At 35.6% G+C, this 23,404-nt stretch overlaps 1 protein-coding gene across 1 annotated transcript; it reads left to right on the top strand.

Moving 5' to 3' along the window:
- The first annotated feature begins 15,434 nt into the window (after window positions 1-15,434).
- On the top strand, window positions 15,435-22,554 carry LOC113768696 (pleiotropic drug resistance protein 1-like). The gene is made up of 23 exons (XM_027313148.1): window positions 15,435-16,000; window positions 16,119-16,239; window positions 16,388-16,476; window positions 16,599-16,683; window positions 16,779-16,938; window positions 17,027-17,103; window positions 17,201-17,254; window positions 17,338-17,428; window positions 17,522-17,823; window positions 17,915-18,513; window positions 18,636-18,796; window positions 18,896-18,999; window positions 19,090-19,246; window positions 19,322-19,399; window positions 19,489-19,595; window positions 19,738-20,070; window positions 20,195-20,485; window positions 20,566-20,649; window positions 20,734-20,867; window positions 21,003-21,230; window positions 21,336-21,507; window positions 21,600-21,854; window positions 21,988-22,554. The coding sequence occupies exons 1-23, from the start codon at window positions 15,675-15,677 to the stop codon at window positions 22,246-22,248; spliced, it is 4,269 nt and encodes a 1,422-aa protein (XP_027168949.1). The 5' UTR covers window positions 15,435-15,674; the 3' UTR covers window positions 22,249-22,554.
- The last annotated feature ends 850 nt before the right edge of the window (window positions 22,555-23,404 follow it).

Below are 23,404 nucleotides of genomic sequence, written 5' to 3'. Positions count from 1 at the left end.
GGACTAGAGGCAAGAACGAGGTGCGGTCGTTTCTTGGCTTTTCTTTTCCCTTTCATTGTCTATTATCGAACCCAGCTGATACAACATTTATCAATGAAGCTGCTTGGTTTATTCCCAATGGAAGGCAACCAATTTTCTTTTTCTAGTCAAGAGATAGTGAACGATTTGGTTCAACTGCATCTGTAAGATCTAATTATTTTACCTATTTCTTCTATTTGTTAGTATTCATATATTTTTTCTAATTTAATTTTTTATGGTTGTTTTGTTGATTGAATATCAAAAGCACCCGATATTTAATTCACCTTAGCAAACTAACGCCACTTAAGACAATTAAATTCATAATTATTTAATTATTTTAAATTAATGGTGACTCGCGTGATGTTAGGAAAACATATAATCTAATTTAAATAAATTTTGGTAGTGTGTTTATTGATTAGAACATGATTTTTCTATTTTATAATGTAATCAAAAAATTAAATTCTCTGGGGGTACCTAGCGTTATTTTTTGGTTAGGAAAGTAGTTAACGAACGTATTTTAACTATCGAGACGGTAAGAAAAAGTTGGTTGTCATCGCATATTGGCAACTATAACCTGTTTTTTAATGTATAGATGAAATAATTATTGCATTGATGAACTGTTTTATGAACCACTTTTGAAATTTTTTCCTTGACTAGAGCTTGTTTATTCTTGATTTGAATTTAATTTGTCTTAATTTAATTATTTTTTATTTACGCTGATCATTTATTTTAATTTTAATTTCTCAAAACTCTCAATTAGTTTTTATTTGGAAAGAGACAAATTCTTCTCCTGGTCCCTGTAAAAACAATCTTATTTACCATTATATTCGTTTATATATTTTCGTGAGTAAGTATTTATTATTACACAGTTTCGTCACCTGTCAAGTGTCTAAATTTCACACAGTTGATTTCTAAAGGATTTTTAGCTATATTGCGTTATTGATTTCTCAAGATTTTTGAGCTAGATTAATAAGATCTATGGGTCCTCCATTCATTTGACTGTTTAGTATTCCGATAATAGAATCATAAAAGGTCTTCCAATCTTTTTGTCCACTACAGGAATATTCCAATAAGCGAGTCTTCCAATCTTTTTGTTTGCTGTGCTATTATCTTGAAGTTGATCTCTCGATAGAAAATCCCACAAGCATCCTCTTTTCTTTTCTTTTCTTTTCTTTGACTAGTTTGATTTGATTTCTGGAGAATAAAATCTGTTTTTTACCTCTCTTTGACTAGTTCGAATTAAGATTGATAGGACTGTTTTGGCAGCTCTGTTTTGAAGGTATGGAAAGTCTAGTTATTTACGATAGCACTCTAAAATACTCATAAATTTTAAAAAATATCAATAAACATATAGTATTAGATAGGAAATTTTTTTTTTTGGAAAAATAAATAGTTTTGAACAAACATTAATTTTTTTCCCTAAAACAAACACCAAAAAACATGCTCAGTCAAACGGATCCTGATAATTTACTTTAAACAATTCAATTCAGAGTGAGCAATTTTTTTTTTTTTTTTTTGACCAAGCTTAGGAGATCCGGTGACCTGGGTTGTCCTATACTAAGGGTCTGTTTGATAACATAAAAAAGTACTGAATCTGAACTTTTTCAGACATTCAGATGTTTTGAGTGTTTAATAAATGAAAATACATTTGCTGAATTTGTTAAGTAGTGCTGAACTTGTGTGTATTTTTTTCAACACAAGAATCCTAATTAATTGCTTAATTTTGATAAGAATCAATAGAATAACTTCAACTATCTTATGTTATCTACCAAATCTACCCTTATTTATTAATTATATTCAAAATTCTTATCTAATTAAACAACTTAATATTCTCTATCTAATGATTTTCTATTTCTCTTTTCTTCCTTTCTAATGACTTTCACATCTTCTCCATACCCATCATATAATATATTTCATCTTTTATATTAATTTGATTTAAAAATAAATATTGTCATTTTCATGCCTAAAAATTTTAAACTAATTAAATCATAGGTTCTATTTCTTTTTTGGATGAAAAGATATAAGAATTTAACTTATTAAGCATTCAGTATAAATGCGTATCAAATAATATAAATAGGTTCAACATTAAAATTCAGACATTCATATATTTCTTTTCAGTGCTTAAAATTCAGTAAATTAATTGTTTCAGTATTTAGATTTTAGAGTTCAGACTTCAGAATTCAAATTCAGTTTTATCAAACGGAACCTAAAAATGGAAATTTGAGGCAGACTGCTTGAAAATGGTAACCAAAATGGGCCGAAGGTGTAACAAAATTGGTCAGGTGTTGCAGTGTCTTAGTCCAAGCTATAAATTCCATTTTTCGGCCTCTACTGATTGTTCACTTCTACAAACCCATAATTTTTCTTGCAAAATAAATGTATTCAAATGTCTTACTCAACTTTAGTTGTCAAATCTGGGCAATTAATGGGCTCGTATAGCAAATCCGTTTTGATTTTCATCACTAACAAGTGCCTCTACGAATTTGTAACGAGAATTTCGTCGTAAGTTTATATAAGCTCTATTTGATAATTCAATTTAGTATTTAAATTTAATAAATTTAAATCTTAATATATTCAGATGTGCTTCATAAAAAAAGTGGAACATCTGAATTAATTAAATGACACTGAATTGTTTAAACAAAATTTGCTCCAAAAAAATAAGTGCATTCAAATGTATCATATTTAATAATTAACAATTTAGTAATTTAATAGATTCAGATTTCAAAATTCAGATTTCAAATTTCAATTTTATTAAATGCACCTAGTATTAATAGTGTAAACACATTGAAATGTATAAAATTTAGATTTTAAATTCAAATTCAAATTAATTGTTATACGTTCAATGATACTATTGAATGCATGGTCAATATAAAAAAAGATAAATCCTAAATAATTATAAAAAATTGATATCACCAAAACTGTACTAATGTGTCTGGCGAAATACAGGATTGTGAGTACTGGGACTACTCTCCAGTTCTTACAAACTATGAAATTGGAAAAGGAGATTTTTTAAGATTAGAAAGAAAGGAAACCCTACCTATAGAAATCATGAATCTTGAATAATAAAATATATCGTGATGAACCAAAATATTTTAAGGACCCCATCATCAAAATTATTCAAAAAGATTAGAAACATTGAGGTAAGCCTTGTTCGTTTGAATCAAAGCCATTGAAAATAAACCCTTGCTCATAAAAGATGATGAAATTTTTCCTTCTGAACGATAGAGCAATAGGACGAGTTTACTAAATTCTTCACCAATGACTTTTAAAAATATCAAGGTAACCTTCGGTATTTCCCACAGAAAAGATTGGAAAAGATTCTTCTAACAAGAGGTAAGCAGAATAGAACTTAATTTTATTGTTAATGTGAAAACTGCATTGCTAGAAATAAGATATTACAAGGAGAGTTAAAGAGAAAAACATATCAGTCTTATCTGAATCGGCGTAAAAAACTTGCTTGTTAGCAAACAACTCGCGGGCACTGGTGAGAAATAATAATATATTTTTTATAGAATGAAGTTAAATAGATAAATTTGTTAAATACAAGGGAATAATACACGCAAGTGTGTGTGTTTATAGTTACAAATAGACATGTCAATGGATCGGACCTTATTTAGATCCAATTCAAACCCAATGTACTTAAGTAGGGTTTGAATTTAATTTCTCAGATCTAAACCCTACCCAGACCCAAGCCCTGTAAAAAAGTTATGGGTCTGGATAGGGTATGATTTTTTATTATTTATATCTAAATTCAAACCCACACCAGACTCTATCCAGATTCATATATATATATATATATATATATAATTAAATTATATATATTAGTAAATTTATATAATATTCTAATATTCTATGGTTATTGGACCGAATACAATAAGACTTCATGATTATTTTCTTTTTTCAATCTAGTTGTCATTATAATTTGTACAAACTTTTTAAGAAAAAAGGAGAAAAAATAAAGGCAAATAAATGAAAGATGAAATGTAAATATAGTCGAAGCTTTAAAAATAGGGATAATTTTAGATACCTCCTCTGAGGTTTCCAAAATATCACAAACCTCCCCTAAAACTAAATAGGCATTCTCAAATCCAACCCATTTCAAAAAAAGTAACAACAAAAAATGGGGAGTTGGAGAGAGAAACAACTATGACCTCATTGTCTTGCATTATGAGCTAATATCACATGAAGAATAACCAGGAAGTTTACCAAAAATAAAACTTGAAGGGGTGTAAGTGAAGCTATGCATGAAGAAAGATTCAGTAAAATTATTTGTGACATATCACACTTCATCTCATTTGAGTATGCGTGCCTAATCCAAGATTCATGTGAAATCTTTGATAAGTATCTCCATGCTTTTACATTAATGTCTTTAATGCTCATTATTGCTTCGTTGTAACCTATTGCATCATAGCTCTTAGCAGCTTTCCAGAATAAATCGTTCAATAATAGTCCAGGAAACTGAAGCCTAAAGTTGCTGCAAATGTGGTGGCAGCAGTACCGCCTAGTAGCTAATGGAATCATCTTTTTATAAGCAAGATTCAATCCCTACCGCCATGGAAAAAGGTCATTCTTTGCAAATGATCAAAAATGGCTGGAAGAGACTAAGGAGAAGTGACAATATGTACCTGCAGCTTTATATATATACCAATTGGCGCCATATTTTGGCGTCATTTTGCTAAAGCCTTTTTATGTATTCATTAAAGGAACATAATTTATTGTTAATTACTTTAACTGTGTTTATAACTAACTTAACTAAATTTGTTTAGATAATCACAAAATATTTGCTAAGTTGTGTGGGTATTTAAGTCTTTTTGACTATGATGATGAAAGAAATAGAACCCAAAAAGTCTATCAGGAGAAGTTTGTGATATTTTGGAAACCTTAGGGGGAGGGAGTGAGACTGTTAGAAACCTCGGGAGAGATATCTGAAATTTTTCCTTAAAAATAAATAAAAGTAGTTGATAGTAGTTATTTTTTTGAGTTCATAACATTGCATTCAACTTTTTGAATATTAATTTTATTATTTGAAAATAAAAATTGGATGGTGTTTATATATTTTTTTGAAATCTATATATTTTTAATATATTTTTATTTTAGTACATTTACAAAAATATAACGAATACCCAATGGATACCCAAATTCAGGAGAATTTGGGTATGGATTTTTTTTCTCAGACCCAAAAGGGTTTGACATTGGGTCTAACTAAATTTAATGAGCTTGAATCTGGATCAAAGGGATATAATTCAAACATTGCCCATGACATGCCTAGTTACTAAGACGATGTCTATTAAGATCAAAAAGCATTTCAAGTATAGCTGTTATGAAGCCAAAGAATGAGGCATTGAATCATGTGTGAGTTGTGACTCAATTTATCCTAAAACAAGTTAGGATTATTATGAGGAGATTTTTTTTTTTTTTTTCTCATTGCCTTGGAGTCCCTCATGACCCATCTGATAGTAACAAGATATGATATTACAACTTGCAAGATCACGATCCAAAAGGCTTCTTTTTCTTTTTCTTTTTAATACGATAGATTTTATTCTATACATATTCTTACTTTATAATAGGGGATCCTATGCACTCTGATGAAATTTTCAGGAAATCTTGAATTTTTAGAATATAAGCCGAATTTATAGAATACAAATTAAGAGATTTTGATTCCATGACCTATACCCAATGTCCAACTACTCTACCCAAAAGGCTTCTTACCGCATCTGAATACGTTTAAAATAGTAGTGACTCCAAGGGGACAATGTATCGAAGGGAGCCGTCCCGAGTTGTAGCCTTGTAGGAACAGCAGATAAGCTGCACTGCTGTAGGAAAGGGGATTTTTGAGTTTATGTTGGAAAGGACGTTTATTCTACCATATCAAATTATCAATAGTTAATAGTTAATAATGAATAAAATGCTGAAGGCATTCCATGTACTTAGCTTTCCATTAATTAATGCTTAACGCCTTCACTGTACTTCAGTATTGTGCACTAATCATGAATAAAATGCTACCAGATGCTCTATATTACGAGAGCAATTAGAGGTGAACAAAAATTATCCAAAAAAAAAGGAGAAAGAAAGTGGAGTACATGCCATAACACCCTTTTCCACCCACAATTATAAGTATCGTACGCGTGAATTGAATGGTAGTAGTACTTAGCTATTAGCATATACCAAAGATTTTCCTTTGCCATTTCTAAAACTAGGAAAACTCCGAGCAAAGCCAGCTACCAACAGGATACTCGATTCTTTTCATGGGTTCTGTATCAAGGCAAAACCAGCTTCCTGTTCTAGACTTCACTGGGCAAACCTTGAATCCCAGTTCTACTCGTTGGCTCTCGACACGGGAAGAAGTTGTTTGAGCCCTGGAAGAGTATGGCTGTTTCATAGCGAACTACGGTAAGGTTTCCTTGGAACTTCACCAGGCTATCTTTCGTGCATCCCTGGAGTTGTTTGATCTCCCGACGGAAACCAAAGTCCTCGACACTTTCTGATTCACCTTCTCATGGCTAGATCGGACACCGTAGAATTCTTTTGCTCGAAGCTTTGGGCATCGAAAATGGCACAACTTTTGATGGAGTTCAGAAATTCACCAACGTCTTATGGCGCAATGGAAACAATCATTTTAGGTGTGTACTCATTTATAAATGTGTGAATGCGTGTTCTGCCATCAGTTAATCAGTGGAGTGGTTATTTCACTTGACATGTTAAATTACCAGTGCTTTTCAGGGTTATGATTTCTTGAATTGAACAGTGACACAACACTCTCGTACTCAAAGCTTGTTGCTGAACTATATCATGTGGTGATGAGGATGGTGGCAGAGACTTACGGTGTAGAGAAAGATTGTGAATCACTTCTCGGATCCATTTACTACCTTTTTAGGCTAATCAATTACAGGGGGCCCCGAGAAGATGAAAGCAATGTCGGTCTTTTCCATCACACTGACCGGACCTTCAGGTCCAGTCTTCATCAAGCACAAGTAAATGGTCTAGAGATCAAGACCAAGAATGGCGGATAGATGCTTATTGATTCCTTATCTCCTTCTTCTTTCATTGTCATGGCGGGGGATGTATGTATGGTATGCCACGTCCCATTACTTTCTTCGCTCTACCACTTTTTTTTTTTTTTTTTTGCTTCTTTAAGAGAGTAAGATTTAAGAAGTGCTCGGAGGAACAGAAAATTTAAATTCAATTGTTTGGATTGTGAATTATTAGAGATATTTTTATTATAGCACTTTTTGTGATGTGATGTATGTGAGATAAAAAGGTAATTGGAAAGATAAAAAGGTGTATTGGAAATTGTAATGATGATGTAAGCAAATATATTTTGACAAATAAACCGCAATCCAAACAAGATCTAATTCCTAAATCTCAATCTTCGTAACTAAACTACGGCCTTCTTGACCTTCATTCGTTTTACATATTTACCGGAAGTTAAATATATATATATATATAATCATTTTGTATACACCTATATATTATGACATTTACACTAGTTGTAATACTTAAAATCATAATTATTAAAATCATAACCTGATTGGAGGATCAGGTTGGCAGGTCAGTGATTCAACCGACAGATCACTGGTTGAATCGTCGGATCATACTATATAATATAATTAAATAAACATATAAATTATAATATAAGTACAAAAATTCTTAAATGTTAATAAACCATAACCTATTCATATTTCATAATTCATACCCATACGTGTTCCTTAATTCAATAATTCATATTGATATTATACACAAATATAAATGACAAATCTAAGTGTCAAAGAAAGAAAAAAAATCCTAAATCCTAAATTTCTTTTCAATTTTTCTCATCTAATTGTTAAAAAGACAACAAATGCCCATGCTGATATGGGCAGTTAAATTAATAAATTGGGTAAAACGATAATTTCAAAAAATTTCGAAACCCGCTGGATTCATAAAAAATTGCCGGGTTTGGCAGGTCATTAGTTTGACTGTTCGGGTCAAACAATTCCAAACGAGTCATCTGCAACTCCGATCCAATTATCAATCCTGCCCGATTTTATGACGGGTCCACAAATTTGACTGGTTCAACCGCCGGGTCGGGTCGGGTCGGGTTTAATAACTATGCTTAAAACTGGCTTGACTTAATTTTCAATCTAAATGTTGTTTTAATTTGGCCTTTCTAGGCATGGACTAATGGCAGGATCGAACCTCCACTTCCTCGGGTAAAAATTCAGGGAGTGAAGAAAGATATTCCCTCAGCCTATTTGCATTCACAAGGGACGTGATGGTTCAAGTACTAGAAAAGCTAGTTGATGATGAGCATCCGTTGCAGCACAAGCCATTCGATCCCTACAAGTATCTTCTATTCTGCTTGACTAAGGAGGGGCAGAAATCCAAGTGTCGAATTAAATCCTACTGTGGAGTCTTTTTTTTTTTTTTGTCAAAACCTACTGTGGAGTCTGATGATCCTAATTACAAGTATTTTGTTGCAAAGAATCCAATGGATGTGCTTTGACTATGAATTTCTATGTCATTTTCTAGAATTATGATGTTAGTTTGTGGTGCAGCGAGTGGTGAGTGGAAAATGAAAATAAAGCCCTTTGGTTGGATTGAAACTTGAAATTTGAACGTTGAATACTGAGTAGAGTGTGGACCAAGGGTGTGTTTGAATGGACTTTTATAATTTTCTGGTGTTCCTCATGGTCCTTTATTATTATTTTTTTTGTCAATTGTCGCTTATCTATCTTATACCTACTCTTATTCTTATTTTAGCCTATTCTAGGGGAAGTCCAATCGAATCTACAGGAAAATCGACAAAAATTCAACCATCATCAGATCAAACGGGTACACTACAAATCCGTATGAATGTAAAAAAAATCACTTAAAATGACAAACCACGTAAAATAGCAAATGATGAGAGCTAAGGTTGGCTTCCCACTCATCAAGCCCTAAAGACTTTTGGTGTTCCTCATTGTCAAAAGGCACACTTATTGCACTGAAACTTTCGTATCTCATGGAGAAATTAAAGGATGTCGAATCAAGCTAGTCATTGGACAGCATGTCCTAAAACCCAACTTGTTTGGCAATTAAGTTTTTAAGTATATAACCTCATGGCCTTCGTTTTACCGGCCATGACTCTTTGCCTTTGGCGTTTTAAAGTGCAATTCAAATTACAGAAACAAATATGGATTAAACTTTAAAGATATCCTAGAAGAATTTGCTTGGACCAAGAAGCAGTAGAATAAAATAAACTTGCAAGATGCATGGACCGAGAAGCTGAAATGGGTTTGAGTTTAGCGCTAGGCCGGTCCAACATCAAACAAAATTAGAAAACCTCATAAGTGTCTCATATCAGGCAATTTTTCATAAGCCCACTGAGCCACGTCAGAATTACCTTGGATGGGTTGGAAAAACCAGTACGAAGCAAGCAGCTTGTCCATTTCGAGCCACACTTTTCGCCCAAAATTGATGAACGGACTCGGCTTCCGAAAAGCAGACTTGGATGGATGCGCATGTCCGCGAATGGACGAAACTTGAACCCATGAAAGCCATAAAAGTTTGGGTAAAGTACATAAAACCCCCCTGTGGTTAAGGAAATTGACACGAAACCTCCTCATTGTTTAGAAACTCCCACTTAACCCCCCTGTGCTTTGGACTTGTTTGGATTTTACCTGCTAACCGGCTGGGGAGCTAGCGAGTGATATTTACGCGACTTAATGGTAACTTGTGTCTAGCAGAAACTCATTTCATTCCAATTTTGTCCTCCATGTCTCTTCCAAGCTTGCACCCACCATAGTTGTAGATCTGCAAATGAAAAATTTCGACAGAGATGCAAAACGAAGACCCAAAGTTTGGACGGGAAGGGCCAAAGATGCAAAACGGAAGAAGGTAACTGTATTGCTGAGCGATGCGAGTTATTACTGGGCAGCTGGAGGAGCAAACAGTTGTAAATCAAAAGTCGCACCATATTAAAACTTCATAAATAGTCTAAGGATTAGTTAGCAAATTTTCCAAGCCTGTAAAAATAGCAAAAACCACGTCTACTGCTTCCCAATCTGAAACCGCAACCCAGAAAATGCAGAAAATCAAAGCCAAGGACAAAACGGGAACCACGTCTACTGCTTCCTCCACGAACCCCAAAGCCGAAACCCTTTTTAGCAACCCTCTCAGCCCTACCTGGGCCGTCCTTGATTAAGCACTTAGCCTCTTGCAACGCCTCAATCAAATCCCAATCCCTCAAGCTAATTCAAGCTTGGCTGTCAGACTCTCAAACCGAACTTCCCGAGGATGATATGAAAAGGCTGTGGAAGGGGCTTTTCTATTGCCTTTGGCATTCGGATAAAGCTCCTGCTCAAGGTTTACTCATCAACCGTTTGTCTTCCTTGCTAATTATGCTTGACCCTTTGCTTTCTTTGCAGTATTTTGGCTGTTTTTTGGTAACTCTTCGTCGTGAATGGACCGGCAAAGATTCTTCCCTTTGCTTTCATTCTCATGTCTATGGTGCCGCTGCCGGTGGCCTATGCGATGGAACAGGCCATTCCTCATGCTGATTTGGGGGATCTTGATCTGGACTTGCATTTGGGTCAACCGGGGATTGAAGTTCCACGGCATCCAGAGATTGACTGGGATGGATTGCAAAAAACCCTTTCCCAAAATTTCCAACTCCACCACTTTTCCGTGCCTCGCTTTCCTACTCCGCCGCTGGTGGAAATCCAAGAACACTTATTTCTGGAAAATAGAAATCTTCCAGAGAACCTAAGGCGTCCCCTGTCCGAGGCTGAAGAACTACTTCAGCTGAAAGACCGAATAATCCAAACTATGTCCAAGGTAGAGAATAACCCGGTTTCTCTCTCAGTTTCTTTCATCCGCTCCAGATTGACTCGTTGCATCTGTAACTTTTCACATATTATATATGAGGGTATTTTTGGTATTTCATATTATTACCGGCTCCTCAGCCGGTTAGCAGGTAAAATCCAAATAAGTCCAAAGCACAGGAGGGTTAAGTGAGAGTTTCTAAACAATGAGGAGGTTTCGTGTCAATTTCCTTAACCACATGGGGGTTTTATGTACTTTACCCTAAAAGTTTTGGTCTTCTTTTCCTTCTTTTTCCTTTAAAACAAAACTAGGATAGAAATTATTTATTTATTTTTTCGGATTTTAGGATTAAGCCCTCTAAGAAATTCATCAAATAAGCATAATTTCCATTATCTTCCTTGCAATTACATGGTATCTTCCAAAATTTTCTTTTCTAATGTAATTTACATATGAGTGTCATAGTATTTTGAGAGTGCGCGACAGATTAAAATGAGTTAAAGTTTCAAATTAGGCTAAATTTTTACAAATTCAAACATTATTGCCAATCTCTAGGCACAGCAATAGCGTAGGAGCAAATCAAGATTTGACGAGCCATGGCCTTTATTTTTTCTCGGGCGATTAATAAACTTTTATTAGAAAAAGCAATATGCAGTCACAAAGCAGTAAAACTCCTGCACTATAATCTGATTCAAAGGAAAGACATCAGGAACAAAATTCCATTGTAACTAAACTCCTAATTTACACAATATTCCCAATCATCTGCATAATTGATTGAATGATAGCATCTGCAGCCATAGTGCTTCTACAAAGCAGCCTTCTGTTCCTCTCTCCATAGGGTATAAAATATAAATAGTCACTGCAAAAGCACATTTACAGACCATAGTGATAAAAGAACCATAGTTAATATGTAGGGATGGGGGACCCCTCCTCCATCCCCCGTCCCCCGCTCCCCCCGCCCCGTTTTCCCCGCGGGTGCTCCTGCGAGACTAATAAAAATTTGTTATATAATTTTATTATGGTTAAATTTTAACAAATAATCAAGTACTAAAATATCAACACATCATCAAATTATTATTCATTGTAATTTTATAATTGAAACAAATTATAAAAACAATCAAAATAAAAATTTTATTTGAAACTTATAAAAACAATCAAATAAAAATTATTTGAATACAATCCAACATGATGAAATAAATATAACTAAAGTAGTCAAGTTTTCACTTTTGGCACAAATACAATCACTAATTCATTATTGTGCTTGTGCTTTTTTTAAGAAAAAAATGTTATTGTATTAAGTGTAATTAGGGATTTAGTATAAATGTATTAGTAAATTTAGTATAACCAATTAATAATTTGTATTAGTACACATATATAATTATTAGTATAATTAATAATATCAATTATATTATATATACTAATAGACATTATATAATACATATAACTAATAATATCATTATCATAAGTTTGTAACTAATTAAATTGTATATTATATATATAATTATATACATATATATTTTATATATTTATTTTTTTAAAGCAGGTGGCGGTTACCCCCCGCCCCCGCCCTGTTTCTAAGCGGGGGGAAAAAAATTCCCCCCGCCCCTGCCCCAACCCCCTCCCCATTAGCCCCCCGCGGGGCGGGTCACCCGCCCCTATTGCCATCCCTATTAATATGTTGAATTAAGTTCTTGAGAACAACCATAAATCCCATATATAACAAGCAAAAATGCCTTCGAACTCTCCCCAAAACATAAGCTATATATATTCACAAGAGAAAAACAGGTGCTCCAGTGAATCATTTGCATATAGGCGCATGAAGAACATCATCCTTCTGAAACAACTCCCCATCACAATAACCTGTCTTTAATTGCTATCCTGTTTCTTACAATCCAACCACACGATAAAAGCATGCCAAAGAGTATACTGTTTAAACCATGCCAAATTAAAACCAAGTTACCTCTGATGTTTTGCTTCAATCAAAGGACTATGTGGATTCCAATTGTTAATCCATAAGTTAATCTTCGACGAGGTAAATATTTGGAATTTCTGAAAAAAGAAAACTCTAATGCAAATGAATACTCGGGACAGGTTAATGTCATCTAATTTTATGGAAAGCTTTATCCACTAATATTTCTGCCTTATCTTTTTCCCTTAGCTACTTCTTGATGTCACTAGCATGTTGTCTCACTCATAAATCGGAGTTAAAAGAGTAATTATTCGGAATGGAAAAGCAAATATTTTTCTTAAAAAAAAAAAAGATAAATGTTTTTTTTAACAAAAACAATTAATCACGGACAAAGTTGTTTGAGAGATGCTCTGGATTCTAATTCAGTTCGTTAAACAAACATCAATACCCCACAACCAAAATTATTGACAAGGACAATGGATGTTTTGCATGTTCGAGCCGCCCTAAAGCGATGCTGATTTATCTACTGCTTGTAGCTGTACACATTCTCTCATTGGTATCAATTATCAAATAAAACAATAAAAAAAAATAGATCCAGATTAATACAGCAGATACTGTGTTAAATTTTGTTTCTCCACTAAATTTTGTTTTGTAGTAAAAGCCAGCCAGAGTCTAATCATGCAGCAACAACCATAATTAGTTTGGTTTGCATCTTATTTACATACACTGATTTACTTACTTGTATCATCAATAGATTTTTTAATTTTTCTTTTATTTCATATACATCTCATCAAAAAAAAAATGTTACAGTATTTTTCTCAAAAAATTGTCTCAAATAATCCTCTATCCAAACACACTTTTTAAGTGTGTGTGTGTGTGTTTTTTTTTGGAGTCACAAACATCTATTAACTGCATAAAATGGGAGATAACTCCTCGATAAAAACATGCTTCCAACTTCCAAGATATATTCTTGTAGGCAAGAATTTACCAAATATACGCTGGTTTCGCCTTTGGCAAGCATGTAATTATAAAACTCTTTTGCTGCCCTTGGTTGTTCTAGAAGTGGTTGTTTTCTATTTTTGGTATACAAAAATTTAGGAGGAGAGAAAATTCCATTTCAAGGCCACAAGCACCATGAACTTGATGATTTGGTTGGGTAATTCTAGTTGCCGTGAGCGAAAATACAAAGAAATTAAAGGATATTGGATTCTATTTATTTGTATCTCTTGTGTATTTCAATTGGTCGATTAATTTCATTTTGGCATGTGGTTTACTTTAAAAGAACTATCTACCAATCTTGACTAGGGTACAAAAGAAGGGTTGAAAGGATTATTATAATTTATAAGCGAAAGAGGGAACGGACACGAGTGACAACTAAGCACCCTCAACAAAATCAATCTCCAATTAGTTTTATTACTCCCTCCGTCCCGTTTTGTTAGTCTTAATTTTTTTTTCACACAGATTAAGAAAGTGTAATTAATTTGGTTGGAAACATAAATTTAGATTAATAATTTCCTAAAATACCCTTATGCTAATCACGAAGAGTGCCAATTAATATCAGTTACAGCTAATGGTGCCAATAAATATCAGTTACCGCCAATACACCCTGATTGTTTCAATTACCGCCAATAGTGCCAATAAATAACAAAGATAGACTTTTCATTTATCTATGTATTGGAAAAGCTCAATGTATTCAATATAGTGGGTTAGTATTTAATAACAATGTATTAATAACAAGATATTTAATAAGGGTATTTTAGACAATTTGAAAGATTACTACATTCCTTAATAGGACAGTGGACTACAATTTGGGACAGACAAAAAAGGAAAACAAGACTAACAAAACGGGACGGAGGGAGTATAAGATATTCCTTTCAAGTTCGAAGATTACAACTTTTTAAGGAATCGGAATCAAGTTGAGGGAAACACGATGACCACTGAGGCAGACAAAAATACACAGAGAGTCGGCTGTCTTTGGGTTTGTTTGGACAGAGTATTATTTGAAATAATTACTGTAACACTTTTTATGATGTGATATATGTGAGATAAAAAGATGATTGAAAATATAAAAGTATGAATTAGAAAATGAATTTATGATGCAAGTGAAATATTATTTGAAATAAATTTACTATTCAAGGTGGGTTGGAAAATATTTGAAATAATTTCATTATTCCGACTATTTTTCTGACTAAATTAATCAGTCTCCCGTTTGGAAAGGGAAAGAAAACTCAAAAAGAAAAAAAAAAAAAAAGAGGAGTACTTTTCTACACTGTAAATCTAAACAATCACACTAGGGATCTTCTAAAACAACCATGTGCATGATGTGAAGAGCTAGAAGCCAACTTAATGCCAACTTAATGCCAAAAAAAAAAGAGCTAGAAGCCAACTTAATGCCACTATTTATGATCAAGAATCTTCCAAGACCTGTGGGTTTATTATTTTGACCGTTGAAATTATCCGAAAGGCAGAGGAAGGAGCCTGGGTCACTGGTCAACAATGATGTTCCCATTTTCCACGCACACAGGAGAAAAATATTTGATCCAAATTCCCCCCTGCCTAATTCACGTATTCTAGAAATGGGTACATTTCAAGATATACGAGCCGCCGGTCTTCGTTCAACTTAACAATTTAACAACCTCATAAGTTAACAACTCTATAAATACTCTCCAACTCAAACCCCCTTCAAAATATTACGTTCTTTTCTTCGTCTCCCAACTCTTTCTCAAACTGTAATTGCACGCCTTCTGCAGCTAGGGGCGTACTTTGAACTAACAGTTGCAAAAAAAAAAAAAAAAAAAGAAAGAGAAAGAAAGAAAGAGACTAGGAACTGAGTAGTCATCCCTTTTGATCAAGGCGGCTGAATTGCTAAGATTTTGATTCAAGCCTGCCAAGTTTCGAGGATTCTCGAGCTGTTTTTGAAGACGTTTTACTGGCCTAGTGTTGCATATTGTGCGCACTTGGGATCAGAATGGAGATAGGACCGAGCGGTAGTTTAAGAGGTAGTTTAAGAGCTAACAGCTCAGCCTTGTGGAGGAATACAGGCCTGGAAGTGTTTTCACGTTCATCGCGAGACGAAGATGATGAAGACGCTCTGAAATGGGCTTCCCTTGAAAAGCTACCAACCTTTGATAGACTGAGAAAAGGGCTGCTCTTTGGATCACGAGGTGAAGTCAATGAAGTGGATGTAGAGAACTTTGGATTTCAAGAAAGAAAAACTCTCATTGAGAGGCTCATCAAGGTTGCAGAAGAGGATAATGAGAAATTCTTGATGAAACTGAGGAACAGAATTGATAGGTACTACCACTTCTGCTGATTGCTCTCTTCACTTTGTATCTTTCAACAAATAAATCAACCAAAAATTTGATCTTTTAAATGATGGATTTTTTTGGTTTTCGCTGTGGTATAACTTTAGAGTTGGAATCGATTTGCCTACAATTGAAGTAAGATATGAGCATCTAAATGTTGAGGCAGAAGCTTATGTAGGAAGTAGTGCTCTGCCTACCTTCCTTAACTTCGCTACCAATATGATAGAGGTAAATCTTGTTATTCATCACCTGCTTTTCCGTTATATGAAACATATAATTGTTTTAGATTATTTGTACCTTCAAGCATGCAACGGATGCTTTGATCTAACTTGTCTGTTTCCCCGCTCTTCCTTTTTTTCTTTTACCTTTTCAAAAGGGGCTCTTGAACAATCTTCACATACTTCCAAGCAGAAAGAAGAATATTAAAATACTTCGCGATGTCAGTGGAATTATCAAGCCTTCAAGGTAAGAAAGCAGATTACTAATGAAATCAAACATGGCCTAATTCAGGGGTTTTATATCTGTACGTGACTTCAATATTTGAAGATAATTGTCTCTTGTTCAACTCTTTAATCTTGTCTTTGCAGAATGACATTACTATTAGGTCCTCCAGGGTCTGGAAAGACAACACTTTTGATGGCTTTGGCTGGAAAGCTTGACCCCGATTTGAAGGTAAATCTACAGCAACTACACTGCTGGAATTAACGTCCGATATGAAGCTAGTTTCTTAATTGAAAGCACTAACGTCTTTTCTTTTTTCACACCAGTCTTCTGGAAGGATTACTTACAATGGGCACGGCATGAATGAATTTGTACCCCAAAGAACTGCTGCGTATGTTAGTCAACATGATCTCCATATTGGAGAAATGACTGTGAGAGAAACTCTAGCATTTTCTGCCAGGTGCCAAGGCGTTGGATCTCGTTATGGTTAGTCAGGAGATTACTCCTACTTCTTGCTCTTTTATGTTTACTTGGTGATTAAGTATATTCATTCTTCTTTAAAAAAAAATTGCAGAGATGTTGGCGGAGTTGTCAAGAAGAGAAAAAGCAGCAAACATCAAGCCTGATCCCGATATTGATATATACATGAAGGTCAGAAAGAAATAACACTAGTCATAGTTGAACTAATCAGCAAAGCAATTTTAGTTTGTCCATTTAGTGATTCACATATTCTATTTGGTTATTCCAGTCTGCGGCTACTGAAGGCCAAGAAGCAACTGTTGTCACAGATTATGTTCTTCGGGTACCGTATCTCGTTAGATTCCTCTTAGTCTTACAACAGCATGAAACCGCAAAATAAGTACTCATTTTTTCATTGTTGTGCAGATTTTGGGACTGGAAATTTGCGCAGACACTCTGGTGGGAGATGAAATGCTGAGAGGAATCTCTGGAGGACAAAAGAAGCGTGTGACAACAGGTAAAAACTGAACCATACGTCTAATAAACCAGAGCAAGCCCTGTTTAGACTTTACAGCCCTAAACTTAGCTGATGGTTTACTTAAAATTTCAGGTGAAATGCTTGTTGGACCGACAAATGCACTATTCATGGATGAGATATCAACTGGATTAGATAGTTCTACTACTTTCCAGATTGTGAATTCCCTCAGACAATATGTGCATATTATGAAGGGAACTGCGTTCATTTCACTCCTGCAGCCGGCTCCTGAGACATATGACCTCTTCGATGATATTGTCCTCTTATCCGATGGCCTGATTGTTTACCAGGGCCCCCGAGAAAATGTTCTTGAATTTTTTGAATCTATGGGTTTCCGATGCCCGGAGAGGAAAGGAGTTGCTGACTTCTTGCAAGAAGTATGCTTTTATTGTAAAATAAACATTTATAATAACATCGATTTTTGAGTCCCCTTATCCAGTTATAACATAAAATTACATATTTGTGCAGGTTACATCAAAGAAAGATCAGCAGCAGTACTGGGCACGTAGAGACGAACCCTACAGATATATAGCTGCGACTGAATTTGCCGAGTCATTCCAATCATTCCATGTTGGAAGGACACTAGCAAATGAACTTGCAACACCATTTGATAAGAGCAAAAGTCATCCAGCCGCTTTGACTACCCAAACCTATGGTGTTAACAATAAAGAGATTTTTAAAGCCAACTCCGCTAGAGAACTCTTGCTTATAAAGAGAAACTCCTTTATCTACATTTTCAAAATCTCTCAGCTAATCATGATGGCCCTTATCGGAATGACAGTGTTCTTTAGGACTAAAATGCCAAGAAGAAATGTTGTTGATGGAGGAATATATCTTGGTGCTCTATTTTTCTCGGTCGTTCAGGTCATGTTTAATGGAATGTCCGAACTGGCGATGACAATTCTCAAGCTTCCGGTCTTCTTCAAGCAAAGGGACTTCCGGTTTTTTCCTGCCTGGTCGTATGCTCTGCCCACATGGATTCTCAAGATACCCATCACTTTTCTTGAAGTTGCTGTTTGGGTAGTTATGACCTACTATGTCATTGGATTTGATCCAAGCCCTGCGAGGTAAACTACCTAAGTAACTTTGCTCAGTAACTTCTATAGTAAAGTAAACTATCAAACTAACTTTGCTCAGTAACTTTTATTGTAAAGGTCCGCATTTTTCATATCTGGTACGTTTGCTGCAGGTTTTTCAAACACTACCTGATACTGGTCGCTATAAATCAGGTAGCATCAGCATTGTTTAGATTCATTGGGGCAGCTTCCAGGAACATGATTGTGGCTAACACATTTGGGACATTCGCATTGATGCTGCTTTTTGCATTGGGTGGATTTGTCTTATCAAGAGGTAATGCTCCGAATTCAAAGTCAAATCTCTGTTCTCCTCATAATCAGTAAAAGTGACTGATATTTGCTTTTGTTTTTCTTATTTTATGGAATGATGCAGATCAAGTGAAGAAATGGTGGTTGTGGGGTTACTGGTCCTCACCATTGATGTATGCACAGAATGCAATTCTTGTTAACGAATTTACGGGAAAGCACTGGAGACAAGTAAATTACTATGCTCAGCAATTGCATGGTTCCTGAATTTCTGAATCTGGGATTTGGACTAACTTCTTATTATATTCTGTACTCGCATAGATTGTGCCAAATACAAATGAAACGTTGGGAGCTCAAGTCTTGAAATCTAAAGGATTCTTCCCTCAATCATACTGGTACTGGATCGGACTTGGAGCGTGTGGTGGATTCATTCTCCTGTTAAATTTCTTCTATACCCTCGCTCTCACTTATCTTCAGCGTGAGTCTTGTTTTTGTTTAGTAAGTTGAAATCATTTGAAGGTCAGGTACTAATAATTAGACAAAACTTTTGCAGCACTCGGGAAGCCTCAAGCTGTTCTACCAGAAGAAAGTGAAAACACTGAAAATTCTGGCCAAAGAGATGGCTCCGTAGGTAAGTTGCATAGGGATGTAATGATGCCTATGGATGTAATGATGCCTCTACCTTGTGTGGTTTCTAAAGGTTTACTTTTACGTGGGCAGATGCCATCACTGAGTCCAATGAGAATCGGAGAAGAGGAATGATTCTTCCATTTGAACCGCATTCAATTACCTTTGACGACATAAGATACTCAGTTGACATGCCACAGGTACTTGGACAAGTTACAAGTTCAAACTTTCCGAGAGGAATCCTGTGTTGATGATTTATAAGCAGCTACTGCTACTGCTAATAATTAGTCATTGAAGTACCCATCTCCGAAATAACTGCTTAATTCTTTCAATGACCTGCAGGCAATGAAAGATCAGGGTGCTGTTGAAGATAAACTCATGCTTCTCAAGGGGATTAGTGGAGCGTTTAGGCCTGGTGTTTTAACTGCTTTAATGGGTGTCAGTGGAGCCGGTAAAACAACTTTAATGGATGTGCTGGCTGGTAGGAAAACTGGTGGATATATTGAAGGAAACGTTACAATCTCTGGGTATCCAAAGAATCAGGAGACCTTTGCTCGGATATCTGGATACTGCGAGCAGAATGACATCCACTCTCCTCACGTTACTGTTTATGAGTCTCTAGTTTACTCAGCTTGGCTGCGTCTGCCCGCAGAAGTTGATGCTAAAACCAGAATGGTTTGTATCCCTCAATCTGTTTTGGCTTAACAATCAAAATGCTGACAAATTTATGAAACCTTGCTAATGTGCGTCTCCTTTATCAAGTGTCTTATGTGCATATTCATGTTACTAATATCTGCAGATGTTCGTTGAGGAAGTTATGGAACTTGTGGAACTTACTTCATTGAGAGATGGACTTGTGGGGCTCCCAGGGGTCAACGGTCTTTCAACTGAGCAGCGCAAGAGGCTTACTATTGCCGTTGAACTTGTGGCTAACCCCTCAATCATATTCATGGACGAGCCAACTTCAGGTCTTGATGCAAGAGCTGCTGCAATTGTGATGAGAACTGTGAGAAATACTGTAGACACTGGAAGAACTGTAGTATGCACCATTCATCAGCCAAGCATTGACATATTTGAAGCTTTCGATGAGGTAATGTTCTGTTCAGAATTTTGAGTACTTTTTGGTTTTTGAATTAATGAGAACTGCTAAAACTGGACATGGTTCTGCAGTTATTCCTTCTGAAGCGAGGAGGCCAAGAAATATATGTCGGGCCGCTTGGCCACAATTCCATCGAATTGATTAAGTACTTTGAGGTAAGTTTCTGATTAACATGTAGTACTTGAAAAGCTTGTTTTCCAAATTAGAATCCTACATATTCATTTTTCTTTCAAATTCAGGCAATTGATGGAGTCAGCAAAATCAAAGATAGTTACAACCCAGCAACCTGGATGTTGGAAGTTACTGCTTCAGCACAAGAACTTATGTTGGGAGCCGATTTTGCTGAGATCTATAAAAACTCTGATTTATACAGGTCAGTTTAGTTATTCAACAGTCAATTTCTGCCTCTAAATCAGATGATGCTACTTTGGGCCGCCAATATTCAATGACAGAATACACCATCAATCTAGTATGCACTTCTTTACTCTGTATATGTTGCAAATTCCAGGAGGAACAAAGCACTCATTCATGAACTAGATAGCCCGCGCCCTGGTACAAAAGACCTCTACTTCCCTACCAAGTACTCTCAGGCGTTCCCTGTGCAATGCATGGCTTGCTTCTGGAAACAACGCATATCATACTGGCGCAATCCACCTTATACAGCCGTGAGATTTTTATTCACCTCCTTCATTGCTCTGTCATTTGGGACAATCTTCTGGAAGCTGGGTAAAAGAAAGTAAGTTAACAAGCGCTTCACATTATGTGGCCTGAAAAACAACCTGTGAAGCATGATTTCGACACAAGTTCCATTGACTAAACGTATTGGCTTGTTGTAACGCAGGGGGACTACACAAGATCTTATCAATGCCATGGGTTCAATGTATGCTGCTGTTCTCTTCCTGGGGGTGCAAAACTCCTCAGCAGTGCAACCTGTGGTGGCTATAGAACGGACGGTATTCTACAGAGAGAGAGCAGCCGGAATGTATTCTGCCTTGCCATATGCTTTTGCACAGGTGAGCCGATTTCCTGAATATCAGACGTTGCATGGCACTTCACGAGCGTAGTCTTTTTTTTTTGTTCTGATAAATTGTTTTGCTGTCTCCAGGTTGGAATTGAGATTTTATACATCCTTAAACAAGCTGTATTCTATTCTCTCATTACCTACGCTATGATTGGATTTGAATGGACCGCCGCGAAATTCTTTTGGTACTTGTTTTTCATGTACTTCACATTACTGTACTTCACCTTCTATGGCATGATGGTTGTGTCTGTCACTCCCAATCACAACATTTCTGCCGTCGTCGCCGCTGCCTTTTATGCTGGATGGAATCTCTTTTCTGGATTCCTCATCCCCCGACCGGTAAGTTGTGCAAATATCATCATTTCTTTCCATAGTAGTCACGCATGCAAAGCAAAGCAAAGCAAGAAATCTTACTCTCTCTTTTTTTTCTTTCTTTCTTTTTAATAATTCTGAATTTCTTGTCAAACAACAGAGGATTCCTATTTGGTGGAGATGGTATTACTGGGGATGTCCCGTGGCTTGGAGCTTGTATGGCCTATTTGTATCCCAATGGGGGGATCTGTCTGATCGTCTTGAAGACAACGGCGAATTAATTAAAGATTACCTGAGAAGTTACTTTGGTTACAAACATGACTTTCTTCCAGCTGTTGCTGGTGTAGTTGTTGGATTGCCAGTAATTTTTGCCTTCATATTTGCCTACGCCATTAAAACTTTCAACTTCCAGAGGAGATAAAAGACGCAGTCATAACAAAATTGCGGAAGCGAAGCTGGGTTTATCATCATTCATCTCCTGAGCAAGACACTTGGAAGCATAAAAAATGTTTGTGTATAGATTTGCTTGAATGCTCAATCCTCAATTTAAAAAGGGCTGGGCATTTTGAAGCATTATCCACTCCACTCCACTGGGTGGATATACATAGATATATATATATATATATATAAATAAATATAGAGTGTGTGATATATGTTATTCATTTATTTGTAAACGATCAAGCTTAGTTTAAGGTAATAATAAATGGTAGTCAGCAATTTTGCATAAAAGCTTTGTCTTTTCCGATCGAGCTCAATTATCATTCTGAGTTCTGATAGACAGAAGATCTTGTTTTTATTATTCTAAAATTATTTTATCTTTCTATGTCAATGCTCCATGCAAAGTAAACAAGTTAACAGTAGCATGATCAACCCACATACACAAAACAAAGCCACGAAGGAATTAAAATTTTTTTTAATTGGATGATGATCTGACTTGTTTAGAGATTAACCCCCGGATCAGCAAATATTGCTTGTACTTTCCTGCTTAGAGACTCGTTATCTGAGAATGGTCTTCGGGCTAAAGCAGACTCATTTGAAAACTTAGGAGTTGCTGAAATAAAATATGGTCGCAATATTTAGGTTCCCTTATTGTCCTCACAAAAAAAATCTCAAAACACCACCTCAATTTTGCTGTTACTAATCACGCGACATTGATCGGCTACAACTTTTCTTCACAAGCCACCTTCTCCTGTTTCATTTCCATGCAAATTTTGACTAAGAATAAGACGGCAATTTTAGCAAACACCAGCAATGTACTAGTCGTATTAGTTAAGGGACAGGTTTGAATTTAAGAAACGGACCTCCCCAATTAATAAGATCTATGGGTCCTCCATTCATTTGACTGTTGAATATTCCGATATTAGAATCGTAGAAGGTCTTCCAATCTTTTTGGCTGCTGTGCTGTTATCTTGGAGTTGGTCCCCTCAATAGAAAATCCCACAAGCGTCCTCTTTTCTTTTCTTTGACTAGTTTGATTTGATTTCTAGAGAATAAATTATTTTTTTTTCCTTTCTTTGACTAGTTCGAATTAGATTGATGGGTCTATTTTGGCAGCTCTATTTTGAAGGTATAGAAAG

The sequence above is a fragment of the Coffea eugenioides genome, chromosome 4 (assembly GCF_003713205.1).
Source record: "Coffea eugenioides isolate CCC68of chromosome 4, Ceug_1.0, whole genome shotgun sequence".
Taxonomy (NCBI): Eukaryota; Viridiplantae; Streptophyta; class Magnoliopsida; order Gentianales; family Rubiaceae; genus Coffea; species Coffea eugenioides.
Note: the sequence above shows the minus strand (reverse complement) of the source record. Positions and strands in the feature narration are given on the sequence as shown.